At 30.1% G+C, this 19,857-nt stretch overlaps 1 protein-coding gene across 1 annotated transcript in view; it reads right to left on the reverse strand.

Moving 5' to 3' along the window:
• Positions 1–18,875, reverse strand: part of mRpL4 (mitochondrial ribosomal protein L4) — a 29,832-nt gene extending 10,957 nt beyond the window's left edge. Inside the window, exons 1-8 of the mRNA XM_076457553.1 lie at positions 18,667–18,875; positions 17,872–17,950; positions 11,333–11,513; positions 9,489–9,540; positions 6,568–6,685; positions 5,104–5,210; positions 3,983–4,033; positions 1,783–1,841 (exon numbers count right to left, since the gene is read on the reverse strand). Of these exons, the coding sequence (XP_076313668.1) occupies positions 1,783–1,841; positions 3,983–4,033; positions 5,104–5,210; positions 6,568–6,685; positions 9,489–9,540; positions 11,333–11,513; positions 17,872–17,950; positions 18,667–18,729 (710 nt within the window). The 5' untranslated portion in view covers positions 18,730–18,875. The remainder of the gene's footprint in view (positions 1–1,782; positions 1,842–3,982; positions 4,034–5,103; positions 5,211–6,567; positions 6,686–9,488; positions 9,541–11,332; positions 11,514–17,871; positions 17,951–18,666) is intronic.
• Positions 18,876–19,857: the final 982 nt, after the last annotated feature.

The raw sequence follows: 19,857 nt of genomic DNA on the forward strand, positions 1-19,857 counted from the left end.
ACACCTCACTGCAGAAACTCCTTGGGTGGAAAAATCAGTGAGAATCTCTGATTCGGGGATGTTCTTCAAATTCCTCTCAATAATAACTCATGACAACTTCAAAGTAGCATGAGGTGTAACCTCAATAGGTATATACCCAATTGCCTTTGAATGCAAGAGGAGTTCAGTGTGTTGAGATGTGGATGTTTCCACCAATCTGTCACGAGAGCAAAGCTTCTTCACTGACTTTGGAGAGTCAGCAAGTCCATTTTTAATGAAAAAGGGAGACATCTGCCCAGATGGTTTGTCTGAAAAAGAAATATAGTATAAGAAAATGAGGTACAGGTGTTACAGATGTTGAAGATTGCTGCTTAGAATCTTAAAGATGTGGTCGTTTACCTATAGACTGTTTTTTCACTATTTTATTCAAGTTTTTATTTGGAGGATTCATAATTAAAAAAAAAAAAAAAATTCAGTGCCCACTGACCTCACCAACCATGGTGCCCTACAAGGGGATGCAGTACAATGCTAAATGAGGACACTGCAGCAATGCCAGGGTTTCATGAGTACTATACTCAAACATTAGCATCAGATACAATGTCCACAACACCTGTTGAAAACATCCAACACTGGTACTTGGTTGACCCTAGCCAAAGTGGGCCAGCCGAATGACCCTAAGGTGGCTACCCTAAGGCTGTCCGTCTACAGGAATTCAAGGCCAAAGTGGTGTGTCAGGGTTGGACCCCTCAACCACCAAGATCCTCTCCTGCTCTTCATGGGTCAACATGCATGGCAAACACGTGGGTGGATGTCCAGATCCCAGAGGAAGTAAACTGAGAGAACAGAACCTTCCCTGGGAGGTCCCATCACCATGTACAGGAATCCACACAAAGGGGTTGACAACAGAAGTCTGATGTAATCATTACATTGAGTAGTAGCAACTCAAAGTGGTTCACGCCAACAATATCCCACCAAACACTTAACGAGACTCTCCTCGGGTGGAGGTTCATTTTGAGCTGTGCTTTAGCTAGTGTTCCTGCACTGAGCCATTGTTTGTGGAGCTTAACATTTTTATAAAATATCCATTTTTCATCTCCAGTCACTAACCTGTACAAAAAAGGTGAGTTATGTTCACGAGAGAGAAGTGCAAATGTCTACTCTTGCTCTAAGGTTGGCTTCTGTCAAATCATGGAAGACCCATTTTTTAAGCTTTGACATCTTTCCAAGCTGGTGCAAATGATGGTAAACTGTTGAATGGATTGAATTAAGCTTCTATGCTAGTTCTTCAACTGTTACAGCACAATCTTCATCAAGTGCAGCTAGCAGCAAGTCATCATTAAACTCAACAAGATGACCTGAACATGGCACATCACAAAAGCTGTAGTCACCTGACCTGAACTTCTGAATCCACCTTCAAAATTTTCTTTCATTGAGAGAGACTACACCATAAACACCTTGAATGTTTCATGTAGTTTCTGCTGCACTATTGCCTTTTTTAACCTCCTAAAGCACTATATGCCTAATGTGCTCCTTGGACACATCCATCTTCATAAGGGTTTATTTAATTTAATGATCTGAAAATGTGGAGTTGGATTAGTTTCTTTTATTTGTCTGAACATTTTTATGCACCTCCTACTACATATTTTAGTCATTAAAACTTTCTACAAACATAGAAGTGATGATGCACTTTCTGTATTAAATTTTCAGACATTACTTATGGGATGACCTGATATATATATTCTTGTGGTGTCAACAAATCAAATTTCAATATTCCCATTATAATACTTTAGAATAACAACTTACTTATCCACAAAGAGGACAGATGGACCCCAACCTCGTTGTTCTGTCAGTTCTTCTAGAAACTATATAAAACAATGATTCTTCAGTAAATTATTTGAGTTTTAACAGAAAACAAATAACAAAAATATAATTAGACAAACTATGCATAAAAATATACATTGGTTGAAATATTAAAGTAAACTAATCCAGTTTTGCTTACATATATCATTTAAATGTTTTTAATCTTACAGAAAACTGATTGTTAAAATAATGCAAAGGCAAATTTTAGAAAAGCAAAAAATGTAAGTAATCATAAAAGCTGTTATTCAAATATACAATACTGCCACTGTAAAAAGTATTCCACTGACACACACAAAAAACTACTTCATAAATAAGACATCAACTGTCCTATTAATGCCTGTATAATTTCCATAATCCTTGTTTTATTTCAGTAAGTAGTTGTTCCTTTTTTATTTCTCAACATTATTTCTAAGGTAGAGTATAAGCCTCTTACTTCATGTTGTTTTAATTTTTTGTGTTTAACATTATATAAATTTGATGTAGTGATAGTGAACCAGTTTTCTGTATTTTTTAATTGGTTAAACCATTTATGGTTACCTTCTTGCAACATCATATAATACTTATCATCCTACTGATTTAACTCCATATGCATGGAGGGTCAACATGCCCATATCATCAACCATTTTAAAAAGCTGCATTCAAAATTTAATTAAACAGCTTTATCGTCAATGTATGTCAGTAAACTTAGCATCAAATGTAGTTTACAATTTTAATAGGAAGTGTTAACAATTTCTCAATATTCACATTTTCATGTATATGATGCTTCTGCACTTGAAACTGCCAATTTTAGATTTTATTTCTACTTTTATGTGATTTTCTGGGTGTTCAACAAATTATAATCACATACTATAGATACCAAAAATACAAACTGTAAAGTTAGAACCTCCAGTCTTCTTTCCTTTACTGAGATATTAAAAAATGAAAAAAACAAAACAAAAAACAAACAAAAAACACACAACAAAACAAAACACACAACATCTCCCTACAACTACATTTTGTCTTTCACATAATGTCAATAATTCTCTCTGGCATTACTGTTGGATTATTTATAACTTTTTACTAGAAGATTCTTTATGTAGTTATTGGTTTTGCTGCCTGTAAACAGAGATTAACCTTGGTTTTATTGCTTTAAATTTATATTTTTCTGCCCAAACCAGATAACTTTTTAAAACCTATTTATAGCCTAGTTAGGAAGACAGTTAAATTATATTAGTTTTGGAATATTTTATTCCAGTGCATGATGTATCTCTTATGTTTCAAAATGCATATTTATTTAGATGATTTGATGGAGAACCAACAACTAGTACTGTCAAAGTACACTCTTAAGTACAGATTACTGAAAAATAATTTCAGTTCTAATGCAAGTTCAAAACCTTTTTATGTACCATTATATATATTTTTAACAAATTCACTAAAATGTAAAAATTAGGATCTTATTAACTAAGATAACAAATACTAAAGAAAAAGTATAAATAAAAATTTCATGAGACCAGATGGAGTTATCTGTGTTACATGATAGTAACCTAAGTTCTTCTGCTGTGGTTTATTGCCTGTCAAATAATTAAACTGGGTCTAAAGGACTTTGTAAAGTAATAAAATTAAAAGCAAATATGAAAATATTAGAAATCACTGGCTGTTAGAATAAATAATTGTAATTGTCTGTTATAATTTGCAGTCAATCTAGAAGAAAAAATTTTACTGATTTTATTTAGTAATTTTTCAGTTTTTGAATATTAATTTGTCTACAGTTATTATCAAGGTGGAGAAGACACAGTAAAAAAATATAAAGTTTTACCAAAATATTTTAGGTTAAGAAAGCACAACACAAAAAGTATAAGGTGAAAATAAGTTATTTTATTTTTATCATAAAAAATCACCCTTTCCTTAGACTTACTTAATAAAAGTTTCATTAATTCTTAGACAAGTCTTCAGTATAAATATTTTACTAAAAACCTGTTGTTTTTTCGTATACAACAGGCTTATAATTTTTACTAGAAGCTAGTTAAATTTATGAAATCAGAGTTAGTAAATTCAGTATTTTAGTAAAGATTACTATCTACCACAGAAACAATGTTTGTCCAGCAGACCAATGCCATAAACAGAGAGTTAAATAAAAAACAAACTAAATATGGCAAAAGATTACCTTAGAATCATCTGTTGGAATTTCAAGGGAATCCACTATTTTAAGATCATCCTAAAAATGAAAAAGGTGAAGTTTTAGAAAGTATAAATCATCTTAATTCCAGATAAACTCCTTTTTTACCTCTGTGATTAATTAATTAATACATTTTAAAGTTAAAAATACTAACAAACAATAAAGCAAAAAATCCCCACACACCCAACATCATAAAATAATTGAAAAATATTTACATTTTCAAAACTTAAATGAAAGTTCATTAAAAATTTATCACTAAAGTATCAGTATCAAATAGTTTGTACTGAAGTATTATATTTATCACACAAGGCAAGTATTTATTATACATTTCAAATTACTATTGGTATTACTATGGTCATATATTGCATAATTTTTTGCAGTATTATGTTTCTGCCTGTTTTAATATACTAATTCTTGAAGAATTGAACAAAGACAAAATTAGGTAAAATTACTCATTTTCAATGTAAAATGCACAGGAAACCTTACTAGTTGTTAATAGAATTAATTAAAACAGTGATAGTATTCCTGTTTACATTTTTGTACAATTAATATGTTATTAGTTATCCTACAGCTGATAAAGTCATGAGCACCAAAGAAATTTGATGCACAGATAACTTAAAATAATGTTTAAAGTCTACACGTACCTTGTTGCTAATTCTTGTGTTAATATTAGTTTTACATTTCTAATTCTACAGAATCTGTAAATGAAATACTATTAACCATAATAACTGGAAATAGTACGAGATTTATGCAAAATAAACAAATGTCACACTGATTGAAATTAGGTATTGATGTATCATTTACTCAGTGTTACAAAAACAACAAACCTGGTTCTATTCCATAAGATATTTTATTTAAAGATGAGTAAAAAATAACTTACTTATTTGCTGTAGATTGAACCATAAACACCTTATGATCTATCACATGAGACAACTTTCACAATAAATCACTAAAGGAATATTCTGTGTGATAAAACATTGAACACAACTTTTGAGGCAATTAATATCCACATAGAGAGTGGAAATACTGGCTTAAATAACTATATATGTACAACATCTGTATAGTTACGTGTCTGAGATTCTGACCAACACAATACTGAAAGAGCTAACCTGTGCAAACTTGACTGACAAGGCCGTGATCAACCCTTTCACCCGTGAATAGAAAGGCAGCATGTAGAAGTAAGTTCGAGGTCCACGTGGTCCATGAGCACTTCCACCTAGGTTAAGCCACGTTAAGTTTTTCAAGTGAAACAATGAGTTACATTGCAAAATCAGAACAGTTAATTTGTTTTTATTACTTTTCTCTGTCAACATTTATTTATGTTTCACAAAAAGTAAATTATATAAATATTCCATTGGGTTGCAAATTACCACTGTGTGCAAAGTTTTGGTATATTTTTGTTGTTTTTTTCTTTTCAAACATTTAACTTCCAAGTTTGCAGAAACAAACACTTATCTGTGTACAGGAATAAAATTTATGATACTGAAGAATAAATATGCATCATAAAAACAATGTCCCAGATCATACTCTGCTTCCTTCATCATAATTTATACTCAGCGTGATGAACATTATTGCCTGTAATGAGCTTTGTCAAGGGATGACAAAGTCAATCTTGGAATACACATTTTACAAACCCTCCACTGCACGTTGATGTCAAGATTTAAACAACTAAAGATACCAAAGTCCACTGGAAATGTACTAATAGATTTGACCAGTTTTTTGTTTTTGGTCTATTTTCTGCAGCAATACATTGCCCAATAACCATGAATTTTCCTTTGAAAAGTATACAAATGTTAAATATCATCTGTAGCATTGCAGATCAGTCAGATCTTCAGCAACACACTGTTGAACTAGCACATGCACATTACTAATATAAAGTGTGGTTAACCTTCTATACAAATCTTGAGTGCATCTTTAATTTCAAATTCTGTAATGTTTGTTATTTTTTCTTCTTTGCATACCAACCCAAGTAAAGATATATTCCAGCTGAGAACTTTTATGCTCATGTTTTTCTGTGGCCAAATACATTTTTACATTGTTATGCATTGTTAGTCTACAATCCTTTGTTCACACCAAATTCTGATTGAACCAAATTCCATCAAACTGTTCTAATTTCTCACTTCAAAATGTTAACTTTCATCACTGAGATAAACAAGTACCTGTTAATATTGGAGTGAAACATATGGTGTAAGCAAAATAATTTGGTATTTCAATTCCATCCTTTTCCCAATAATTAGTCCACAATGATAGTTTCTCAAAATATGCCATTTTTTGTTGCTTAAAAAATGAAATTGTAATTTATGTCACACAGTATCTAAAGTATTACACAATTATTTTGATAGGAAAAGTGCTAATTAAGTAGACATTAAAATGTAAGAGGTATATACTTATTGTATTCAAAATGTAGAAAGTAAATCTACAAGGGTATGGAAGTGCCAAGTTACAATATACTCACATTAAAAATGTATACATTATTGTACCTCTGTCAAAAAGTTAGTATATACATTCTGAGAGGATATTCAGAAAATAAACTATAACTCGATCTTATAATAAACTAAATACAATGATATAACCTCCTTTCCATATTGGGGAGCGTATACTGCCGTGTCTAGCTTTTCCCAGTCCTTTCTGTGGCCATGGTTTACGCCCTCCACCTCGAACCTCAGCTCTAGATTTTGTGGTAGACCAGTCCTAGAAGAAAACAATTCATGGTTTATTTTGATCTACATTAAATTTTACATATGATATATGTATCCATCAGACTTGACTGCATTTTAAAACACTACTGTTTCTCTTTTTTTGATTGCAAATATGTTTTCTCGAGAAACATACCAAGTTTCAGGAATAAACTGTTTCAGAAAAAACTACTTTTAAAATCTGATTATCTTTTAATCTGCTGAAAATAAATTTAAGATAAATATCCTTTTAAGTTCACTGAATGAAAATGTTTACTATGCCAGTTTTTTCTTATCCACCCAAGAGCACAAGTTTTCTTTTTAATATATTTCAAACTTGCATTAATAATGATAAAAGAAATAATTTTTATTTTTATAAGTGGTGAGAAATATTTATACTTCCCATATGAAAATAAATAAACTTAAAATTCTTGTCAATATTTTTTTTATTGTTGGTAAAAGGAATCACAGAAAAAATAGTCATTATGGAAACCTGCACTGGGCAAAATTTACAAACACAAAACCTTTTACTTCTATTCAGCAAGTACATTCAGACATTTCTGATACAATGGTAAAGCAATACTTTTAAGAAATAATGTAAGCAGATACCTACAATACCCAAATGAAGGAAAAAAATAAAGTTATAACTTTTCTATAGTGAAAATGTATTTCCAATAGATACTTGCCTTTACTCACAAGATTAGCTAGTCTCGTGTTGACCCCTCTATATGCTAACCTTTTTCTATGTATGCCACAAGCCTTGCACTTCTTGGAATTACTGAATTCCAGCACACCACCCATGCAAATTATCAAGCATCATCTCCTAACCAATAGTAGCACAATATGCTCACATGATGCAACTCCCTCTACACTTTTCTATTGAACCTTCACTTTAAAGTTTGGCAGAAGGTATGAAAATCACAGAAGTGGGATGGAAGAGAGGGAAGTGTGAGTGAAGTACTTATTGAAACTACATTTTCAGTAGTGAAAATTATAACTTCTGATATAGTACTTACTTCAAATCAAAAGATTAGCTAGAATCCCACACTGAGAATGAGGGGAATCAGTGTTAGATAATGAAAGAAGTACCTCTGATATAAACAAAGGATAACCCTGGAAATGAGAGCAGTAGATCTGAAAATCAAAAGAGGAGAACCTCACCACTTCTGAGCCAGGCATATTCTTCACAAATGTATAGATTGTGTAATCATAAGGGTGAAAATTATGAGATGTAGAATGGCTAGAACAAACCAAACTCAGTAAGTCAAATACACCCAGAAACTCCTCACAGGGTACCAACATTAATGTGAAAGTAAGATGAGGATCATATTGTCTTTACCTCAAATCCATGTATTGGGAATTGAAATCTGCATCAATTTCTGGATATGTCACAAGGATCATCACTAATCTATCAATCCAGGTATTGACATCCAGTATCAAAAGGATATTTACTGCAATGTGATCAACTCCCCCAACCATGGTACAGACTAGCATCATCTAAAGGCAGTAACATTTCTGTAAGCAAAGAATGAAAGATAGTCAAGGATAGCATTAGAACAAACCCATGTACCACTGTTGTAGCCAAAGACACAGAGGGAACAATTTCTAAAGGAAGATAGACAACCATATCCTATGTAAGGACTTATGTTGATTGGTTCATTGTAAACTAAAACCTCTACACTGGGAATCAACTTCCACATGTAGGTAGGATGAAGTATCCCAAACAAAGGAGTGAACTGAAACTGTGACGGCTCAACTCCAGCGATTATATAAATAGTAACTCAAGCTCATGTCAGCCAGAAAGACTCAACTCTAGTAACTGTGTAAGTGGTATTAGAAGGCCACATCAGGTAGTAAGAAGGACCAACTCTAGTTGTTATGTATATGAGGCCACATCACATCTACACCACCACCCTACTCTCAATTGAGTGGTTATAACCTTTTCCTTGTGAGATACATTCACGAGGGTGCTTCCCTGGTCAACCACCCCAGCAGCTTGGAACTGGAAAGTAGTGAGGACTCCCATACTTCTTTCAAAAAAAAAGTCGGTGACAGTGTAGTAGGGAGTCTGAGAAACATCATCACTAGAGACAGTGCAATAGGTGACCATGAAACCTTATTTTGAAAAGCAGAGTTATTCATTCAGGGCATGGCAGAAATGGGTAGCAATCCCTTTCTACTTTACCAATGTAGTGCATGGGTAGTATGGTTCAGAACAGGTATGTTTATCAAGCAAATTATTACAAGACAAATAACCACCAAGCAATCTTGTGGAATACCTCATCTCAACAATTGGCATGTTAAGCAATGGACGAGGGAACCCAGGCAACATGTTGTTAGATCTGGTGAGAGGAATCGTGATACATGTTAGAATTTAGTAATTCCAACAGAGAGGAAGAGCACAAGGCTTATGGCATACAAAAAGAAACATTCTGCATACAGAGGGCAGCACTAAATGAGAAGAGTTAAACTTGTGAGGGGATGTAAGTAACTTACTGGAATTTCTATACTGCAAGTGATAAGTAAGTGATTAAGAAATATTAAAGGATACCTATTTTTATCATACCAATTTGATCATTACTGCATTTTTCAAACCAATTACGTTATTACAATATTTTCACACATACATTATGGGAATGTTAAGATGAATTTATTACTTTACATAAAATATTTATTTATTTTGTACCATTTTTTCTGTTTATTTCATGTTTTACATTTTCCTGTTTTATCAATGATGAACACATTAACATGACACAACAATTCCCATCAAAAGCAAGATTATTTTTGAAAACAAACAAAAAACTCAAAACATAACATACCACACGTCTGTATAGTTGTTGCCAAGAAATATTGAGATTTAAAATGTCAACTCTGCAAAAGAAGGAAGCATTTTAATGAGAAACAATGGTGAAGTTAGCTTTAATTTTCATACCTTTCACACAAAAACACTATCATAGTTTTTACATCAAAAGCAGCTGTTAACTATAAGTGAAAGCTGAGCAAAAGAAATAAATCCACCAAAGTAGATTTAGCAGAAAAATAATAAAGCTGTTAATATTTCTCTCTCATTTAATAGTACTTACTATACATCAGTGTCACCAGATTTCTAGTGTTCATACCCAAAAGTTACCCCAGAATAAGCCCAACTTTTCTGAAATGAAGAGTGATGTAAACAAAAAGCAGCTGAAAGCTTTTGTAGAAAAGGTCACCCAGAGTGAATTGGAATGAATGCAACAAAAATGTATTCATACACATTAAGTTTAACCCTGAGATCTGTTACAAAAGTAGCTTCCCATTGCTATCAAATATTTCCAAAACCACCTTTTCCAGGCAATGAAATTCCACAACAAAACACATTGCTAACAACACTGCTATATAGTTACTACAGTGGAAACCCTCTAAAGCAGCTACCTTTGAAACTGAGACAAACTGGCCTGATTAGATGGGTTCCACTGCACATAATTAGGGACTATGTAAACAAAAAAAGGGACCGTGACTGAATGACCACTTTCAAGGGGTGACCGAATCTGAGGGGTTCCACTGTACTTGAATATCATTTTTATCACAATCAAATTTTATTTATAAATAGTTATAAACAATTTATTTTATTACTTTATTTTCTCGAATAATATGGAAGTTAATTCAGCAACATATGTAAAAATATTTTTATAGAATATATAATTTTTTTAAAAACTATTTTTGAAAATGTCAAAAATAAAATTCTTAAATATATGGACCACAAATTAACTGCCTAATCTCTTCTTTTATTTCACAAAATATTAACTGCTTATCCTTAAGGGTGAAGAAAGATTATTATAAGATTACTTTTAATGGTACCTTTAAAGACCACACTGCATTTTAACAGACATTTTTACTAATGATTAAATCATGTAATTAATATAGAAGTCAAAAGTGGGAAATTCCAAGATGCAAGTCTAAAACCAACAATGAATGCAACATTATATTGGTGAGTATAAAACAGGAAAATAGGCCAAAAATATGTTATGTCTACTTTCAAAAACTAATTTATTGAAGCAATGTTTTGGTCTTATGACATAGTAATACAAAAATCTTAAAACTTTATTTTGAGGATTTTTAAACCAAAGTCAAGCACACACACATAAATTAGCAAATATAAAGGTTTTACACAATTGTACTGAATACCTCAAATTCTTAAAAAAATGAGAGGAATGTGATGTTAGTCTCATGATGAAATGTGTTTTTTATGGTAATTACGTAATCCACAAAAAGAAATAAAAATATTTTGTTACAGCTGTAGTTTGGTGACAAAAATGTTTATCTTAGAAAGTTTGAGTCATTCGTGCGAGTTTCCTATCTCATTTTAAAATGTTTTTCACAAAAACGAAGCTAACATTTTTTTAAGTACCAGTTAGATTATTTTATTTGTTAAACCATATTACTAAATATTAAATGTGGAGACAAAAATGCAGCTTATGCAAGCTTTCGAGCTTGATAAAATGTTCTTTCATCTAAATATATCTTTAACCCATATTCCTTTTCTTTATCTTTTAAAAATTACCATAGTATATTTCAAGGCTGTAATACATTCAAAATCACCAACAGAAACTCATTTCTGAAGATAACAATACTCTTAAATCTACTTATTACTAAACAACGTTATCTTCTTGTGTTTAATGCATACCTTGGAAAACCAGCAAATACTGAAGGATGTAGGTCTATAAATCCCAGTTTCTCTCCTTCAACAGTATCTAAACTCTCAACCCAGCTCTGTCTTGGTTTAGTAAACTTGGGACAGTAGTCCAACTTGCGAGAAGTTATGATGGGTAGTGGAGGCCTTCCTGAACTTGGTACATGAGGTGAAACTGAAAAGATTCATATGCAACGTGTAGTGTAGGGGAAAAATTAACAGAAATTTCAGTCCCTACCGTTTTTAATGACATTTTCTGGAGTTAGAATTAATAGAATATAGAATACTTATACTTGTATTAATACAACTGTATAGAACTATTCTTAAACAATACGTTCTTCATTAAGTCATTTAGGGATTCATTGTAACAACTAAATAATATTATGACCACTGTTGTGTTTATTATCCAAGCTAACCTGAAAAGCTCTGGATTGAGTGAAAAGTGTTATTAGCATTTTTTTTATATAACCTTATAATATTTTGTAAAATTTAACTAAAATAAAACAAAAAATTTCAACTAAAATGTACAAATTATTTTCAACAGAAAATTATAGTTGTATTTTATGCTGTTACTCAGGTTTTGAAATATACATAGTAATAGTAATTAAACTATATATTTTGTGATGTTAAATTTTAAAAGAAAGAAAAACCCTACATCAGAACAAAAGCAGATAAAAAATATAAAGTTAAAAAATTATAACATTTCAGAAATTAATCTAAGTCAATAGTCTAAAATGTTAAGGTTCCTTTTATTTAATTCAAATTTATTATACCTAATAACTTCTATGCAATTAAATAGTTCTAAGGTTACTCAGGAATTAATTCAATCAAGTTAACCAATTAACTATGAGCATCAATTACACTGTTTATATCCATAATATTTTAATTGAAAGTGTGGTTAATAGTGTAATGTCACTTAAATAACCTAGGATTTCCAAATATAACCATTTTCAATTTTTCCAAATTTCCACAAATAAAAATTATGATTAAATTAATTTTCACAAAAATAATCAGATAACAAAGAATAGTAGTTTGGATTATTCTAGTTGTCCGGTAATCAAAATATTTCCATTATGATCTTTCAATATTTTTTCCAATTAACTAAAGTTTTTTTTTCAGCATAATCAATATTACACTTAAATCAGTTACACTCAAAAAATAATCAATTAATCAGTGTTTCCAATTATTCAAACTATCCAGTAATATTGACAGTATTTCTCATTATTCCTTTCAATTAATCCAAATTTGTTCAGAATAACTGATTTGTCTTAACTCCCAATAATAATCAAAACAATGATTTCCAATTATTATTATTATTTTTGATTATTACAACTATGCCAGTAATTGAAATACTATCATTATTTTTGTAGTTAAGCATAAAGCTACACAATAGGCTATCTACACTCTGCCCATTGTGAGTATTGACACATAATCTCATGTAGGAATAATTGATTAGTTAAATGTAATTCATTAGTGAGTCCAACAATTATTCAGTTAGCAAATTTCATTGACCCTTTCATGATGGGTCATAGGTCAAAGGTCATGTTATTTATTTGTTGACTTGTATTCAAACTTTCATTGAACTATTTTATGAATTTATGTCAATAAGTTTGAAATCAAATTGTAGATTATAATTCAAACTTTAATGTTATATACGAGTTAAATTCTTAATTTGAAAGTAAACATTAAAAAGTATACATCTAAATATAAATTTTAATGAGTATGTTAATGCAGCACTTTAAAATTAGATGTTTGTATTGTCAAAATACTAAGCCTATATCATTGTACTAATATTATCAAGCCAGAATATAAAATAAGAACCTCATATATTTTTATTTTGCTGAGATATGACTTATGTACTGAATCAAACACAATGGCCCCTTTCACCTCTTTCCATTTTTATAAAGGGTCCCTTCTACATACTTCAATATATGACATGTGAATAACAAATCAACAGCATAGAATGTCCACTAATGTATTTATTCTATAAAAAAGGCTACCACATTCTTTTAAATAATGTTCTCATGAAGATAGGTTGTGTCTTTGGTCTGCTCAAAGTTTCATTTTTTTTAAATCTAAATACATCTGTTACTAAGCTTAATAAATTATAAAAGGAATTATATCAGTGTTGTTTCTGGTTATGGTTCCTATGTTTTTGTATACAAAATGCTTGTAATCTTTACTAAAAGTCTACTGAATTTTGTGAGGATAAATAATATAATAAAACAGACAAAAAATATAAATGTTATTATATAAATCATACTTAGTTAATGTATACCACTGGTGTGAACATTTAAAAATATTCTATGTGGAAATATAAAGTCAAACTGACAAATACACACACACACTAACAAGTTCCATGTTAATTATTAATAACAACCAAAGATACCCCAGTTCAACACATGTTCATTCACTTTCAAACTACATCCAAAGTTGGCCCATTACTTGTGAAAGAAAATTTTTCCACATTTTAAATTTACTTTCTTAGAAAAAAACAAGAAAATATTCAAAATTAGGAAAAGGCACAAATAATAATTACAAATAAAATTACTATTATATTTTTACATTCAAGAACATCTTCCTTACTTCATGACTGACAGCATCAACCGATATAGTTCGATTTTGAATTAATGTAATACTTGACATTCTTATAATGTACTAAATAAAGTTTTACATCTTCATTTATTGTTCAATAACTATAAAAAAAATGGAAAAATGTCATTGAATCTACAAAAACTACAAGTCTTATATTGTATAAACAGAAAAGTAAGTAAGTTTACAGATTATCAGTTTATAACCATATTTTTTTTATAAGATTTAACAATTCTTATTATTAGGACTTTCCATTTTGGGACAAAATTTATTCTTATCTTGCTAAACATTAAAAAAAATGGAAATTCATTATTAATGTGATATCCATTGCTCAATTTTAAATAATAAAATGTTTTTATTTCTGTTTACTTATCCTACATCATATAGTTCTTGGTACTGAATATTTAATTTTGGAAGAAATCACAGCTTCCCCCAGCCTCCACCACAAAGAATATCATGAAACAATAAGAAAGAGAACTGCATATAAATAACATGAATACTTTTATTCAAGTGAAATATGAAGAAATAAACTGCATTTGTCTCGAGAAGTAGTCATTAGTTGCATATGGTCATGTTGGAGGAGTTGAAAAATAATTGCAAAATATTGATTATTGCTATATTTCAGTCTAATGAAATCAAGTTGATGTTTAATAAATTTTAATAATGCCTTTTATGATGTACATCTAGTCATCTTCTGTATTGATATTTTCAGGTGTAGTTAAATTTAACAGCTAACACTTCAGTATTTTCCACAGGCTGAGAATCACACAATAGTGTTTCTTATGGCTATATTTCAGACTCTAGTGATTTGTTTTACAGTAACATCTATTTATCTTCAATAAAGCTTCAAGAGTAAACATAATATTTTTATGTTTAGGAACAATCTGATCATTGTGTACAGGCAATCCCTGATGAAGGGAATTCATATTTTGATATGGTCTTTCACATTGTCTGATTGAAAAATAAACCCAGAGACTAGGGTATTTAGCAGCTCTACATGTGATTTACTGGATGCAATTTCATCACAAAATATGATGTAAAACATCAAATTCAAATATTTTTTTCTCTTCATTTACATAAACATGCTAAAGCCTTCTCAATTTATAAGAGCCAAAAGCTCATAATTAAAGGAAAAATCTTTAACACTGAAAATAATGTGCATTTATTTTTCACAAACTTGATTTGTTGTTGCACCCTCCTTACCAAAAACAAATATTTGTTAAAAAAGAAGTATTTATGAATAATTTCAAGGAAATGCTATTTCTAAAACCAAGTGCCTGATGATGTTTCACAAATCTAAAATAAGATGTTATAACATACACTTATGGCTGAACTGATATCTCAGATTCTTATTTTATTTTTTTTACATTTAGCTTAGTTTCAGATCTTTTGAAGACACAAGATCTGTACAACACAACAGAACAACAAGATGTGTTTTTTCATCAATAAAAAATTTATCAACACTGGACAGTGACATGACAGTTGTTTGGACAATTAATAACTTGTATCACCTTTACCATGAAACACTTCATTATCTTTCTTCTGTAGTTCTTCACAAGGATATAAATGAACCTTTGTTTTTAATTAGCAAGAAATTTATCCTTTTCCAATATGAGATTAATTTCTTCCTTAGATTTGACAACTGTGCTAATGAAACTGTCCACCCCTCCATGATGAATCACATCTTTTATCACTTCACCATGTTCATAGCCATCAAATACAAACAGGGAGCATACATACCTGTGTTGTACATAATCAACATGGAATATACTTGTTGACATTGTAGATAGTTTTGACAATTATATGATTACTGCACCTTTTATTTGATTGATTTATTCCATTCACATCTTTCTCTTTGAGTAAATCTTGTTCCCTTTCTGACTACGGTAACTTGCTAAATACATAATAATTCATTAATATCGTTTATCTGAAAAATCTCCAAACAGACACCACCAATAACAACAACCTGTAATTTCTGTCACTGCATAACATCTAGACATAAGAATTGCAAATGTATTCTCCCAATTTCTAATTATGCATAGTGCCAAAATATTGAACCTTGAACTTAAGAAATGTAGTAAGAGAATGTCTAAATTCACAAGTAGTTGTAAATATACTAAAAAGAAACACATTTTCAACTCTAAGAAAGTATACAAGTTTGTAATACTTAACTTCTACTAAACTTAAGTGGTATATTTATCAGATGGAAAGTAAACTGTCACTGATTATGAATGTATTGTCTTCAGTTAGTTCCTTCTATCAATTGTGCTTATTTTATTGGTTCTGTCAATTACCATTAATTAATTAGAATGTTCAAGATGTTAACATATAGCAGACATTGCAAAAAACAACAACCTGAAAGATGTATATTTCTCTGAATTTGTAAAACAAATGGAAAATAAATGGCAAGTATCCATTTTTTTTGCAGTTTCCTACATCAAAAATGTTTTAGTCAAAAGTAGACATTCCACACTTCATGTTTATAAAAATTCTTAATACATTACAAAACATATTATATGAAAACTTTTTATTACTCAAATTTAACCACTTATAGCAGTTATGATCAATCAATTTCCAGTTTTTTAATATTTTTGTCAAGAGGTTAACTTTTCTAAAAAGAAAAGCAAAAAAAAAGCACATTCTGCTACCTGGACTTGTTAGAACTTTTGGTATGTTATAATGAACATTTAAATTACACAATGCACCAGTTTTATTCCAACTGGAATTTGTTATAGGTTAAACTTCAAACTTTATAGACTGATTGGACAACATGTTGAACACATAAACATTATGCACGTGCTGTTCATGCTTCATTTAATTATCAAGGGATGCTTTACACTTATAAGTACTTAACATATCTCCAAATTCTGTGAAGGCACTACCTCTTACAGAATAAATAAAAAAAAGGACAGAAACAATGCATCTGCCTTTTCTATACAAATTTATTTCAGTTCACTTAGCTATTTTATATACATGAGCAGAAGTGTTCAATTTAACATTCATTTACTACTGCCCTATCTATCTACAATAGGAAATTTAATACAAATATCTGAGGGAAAATCAAGTTTTATAACAATATTCATTGTGAAGTCCTTTATGAAATTCACAGTATGCTAAATTCATTGGTTGATAAACATTTTTTTTTCATCACAGTAACAGGTATTTACTTTAAAATGATCATTTTTCTGTATAAGATGTTACTGAGCACAATCAATATTAGTTTTAGGTCAACTTGATTAACTACTAAACACATTATAAAACAATATAAGTAAACTACTGATCTGTAACTATATCTGAATTTCAGATATAAGAAAACAAAGATACTATTAACAAGACTTAATAATTATTTGAAAAGGCTAGATGACACAACACCGTTTGGTTTGTCAAGACCAAATATGCCTATAAGCTTTATCCAGTTTCATACAACTCCCTTATTTAAACTCTTAGAATCTTGAATTCCAATGATTGAAAACACATTACATTTCAGCTTCAAAATTTTAAATTTTACTCTCATGGTGACATGAAACCCACTTGAGGTAAAAATGCATTTTCAAGATGGCTGATATGGGTATTAAACTTTAATTAAAATAATGAATAACATTTTGACCTTTTAGGTTAACAAAGAACCTGAAGATGACCTAAGAAGGTCAAAATGTTGTTCTTTTCTTCATTTCATTTAAAGTTTTAATACCCATACCAGCCATCTTGAGAATACATTAAAATTTACTCTGTCAATGTACAATTTCTCAGCATCATAATTGATAAAACTGATATAGTAACAGCTTTCCATAAAATATTTGAAATTATTCCAGTTTTTATACTTCAGAAATGTTTTTGACAATGTACATAAATAAAAAAACTATATGACAAAATCAATTTGCTATTGCCCATTATGTAATTAACTAATTTAGAAAAATTATAAGGAATAAATTGTATCTCACCAATTACTTTAGAAATATCTGGAGTATCATCTACAAGTGTGGAACAGAGACATCTACATACATGAATGTTTCGGTATACCTAAAAATATATTAAAACACCATATTTTATTATGGATACCCCTATAAGTACTTCACAATATAAGCAACAAAAACTTATGTCTCTGATAAACAGTTTTTAAAACAACCGTTTTTGGTAATGTCTACTTTCACTTTTTTTTAAGTATGTTGGCTACCACATCAATTACAATTTTTATCTTAAATTTATTAAGCTTATAAACATTTGCATTAAAGTTTAACCCTTGCATTAAAAACCTAAGAGCTGCCAAACAGCAACATATTCTTTTATATTAGTACTAATAATGAATCTTCCTTAAGTTATTAGAGTTGAGCTATTTTTAATTTCATACATCTTTTATAACACTATTCTATATCTGCAATTTTCAGCAGATAGTTTTTCACTGATACTATGTTTGGTTCTCATACTGCAGTTTTCACTATTCAGTTTACCTTAAGTTTCCTAAACCTATACCTATGTCACTATGTCTACTTGAAGTAATTCTTTTTTATTGGTGCTTGTATGAACTTTTTTTAGAATGCTGCTGTAGTATTTAAATTTATTCTATCAGATATACTTAAATGCAAGAAACTAAGACAAAATATGTGTAAACATTTTGCATACAGATCACCCAGTATCGTTATTTTAATTTTAAAATTTAGTTCACACTTTTTCTCTACTAAAGGTAAGTAGTACTAGACGAACTCCACTCTCCACTCTTTTAATCCTATAAAGCTCACCTGTTTTAAAGGCGTAAAACTTACAAAGTTTGATGACATAGTAAACAAAAATTTTAGATTCATTGTTTTTAATTAAATATTTATTACTATCTGAATAATAAATAAATGTTTCCTTTCACACAAAATAAAAACAAAATACACTTTTATTCATAATCTCACAAACGACCCTAAGCCTAATATTTACTATGCACAGCATATACATGATAATAAATATAGAGGGCATTTTTCACTTGTAGTTTCAGAGAAATGTTTATTCATGAAAACGGTGACCTTAACGAAACATACTTTAGTTCTTAATCTGCAAATATTTATCTGAAAGAAGAGTGTACACTTACTAATGGAACAGCGGCTAGATAATAATTGAATTTATTAGTACACTTTGTTTTTAAATACGATTTATTTTCTCGTCAACATTTTGTCAATAGTATGCAAGAAAATGTAATAACATAATGTAAAGTTTACAATGTTTGACCTGTTGGTTCATCTGGGCAATGCTATCCACTAAATTATCCCTTAGAAGAAATTTACAGTCAGCCCTTATCATTCAAGCTATTGTAAAGCCTTCCCTGTTTGAAAAATAAAATTACCATAACTTGACATGATTCGGTCCTATGTTGCTAAAATATTTATTTATGTCCCTTCGTCCTGCTGTTCTCACCGTTAAAGACAGGAAAACATGATGCATAGAACAGTATCATTTTCCTTAACAATATGGAAGAAGTAAATTAGACTTCTCTATTTCTTCTTTTTTCAATAAAAGAAAATTCATAGTTCTTAATCTTTCTTTTAATCACAACCTTTCCTATTAGCCCATCCTTTTAACTGTTTCCAATATTTCAATGTTTTTGCTAAGATAAGGAGCCGAGATTGAACGCAATGTATCAAATGTGGCCTAACTAATGAGTTATATTTCATGTAGTAGCATATCCTTCTCGTTGATGGATTATTTTAAATTATGTGATAACATATTTCAACGTCTAATCTACGTAACCACATTAAATTACTTTTTCCCACCTTTAACGATTGTATAAAATGAATGCTTGCACGTTTTCTTAAATTGGAATAGGTCTACATTACAACAACTGATGTTAACTCACCAAAATTAAATAACTTATATGTGCAAAGTAACTGCGATAGTTAACACAAAAATGGATTACACTCTATCTTGTAGAAGCATAGCATAAGCTGTTG

This window comes from Tachypleus tridentatus, chromosome 9 (genome assembly GCF_004210375.1).
Source record: "Tachypleus tridentatus isolate NWPU-2018 chromosome 9, ASM421037v1, whole genome shotgun sequence".
In the NCBI taxonomy this organism is placed as follows: domain Eukaryota; kingdom Metazoa; phylum Arthropoda; class Merostomata; order Xiphosura; family Limulidae; genus Tachypleus; species Tachypleus tridentatus.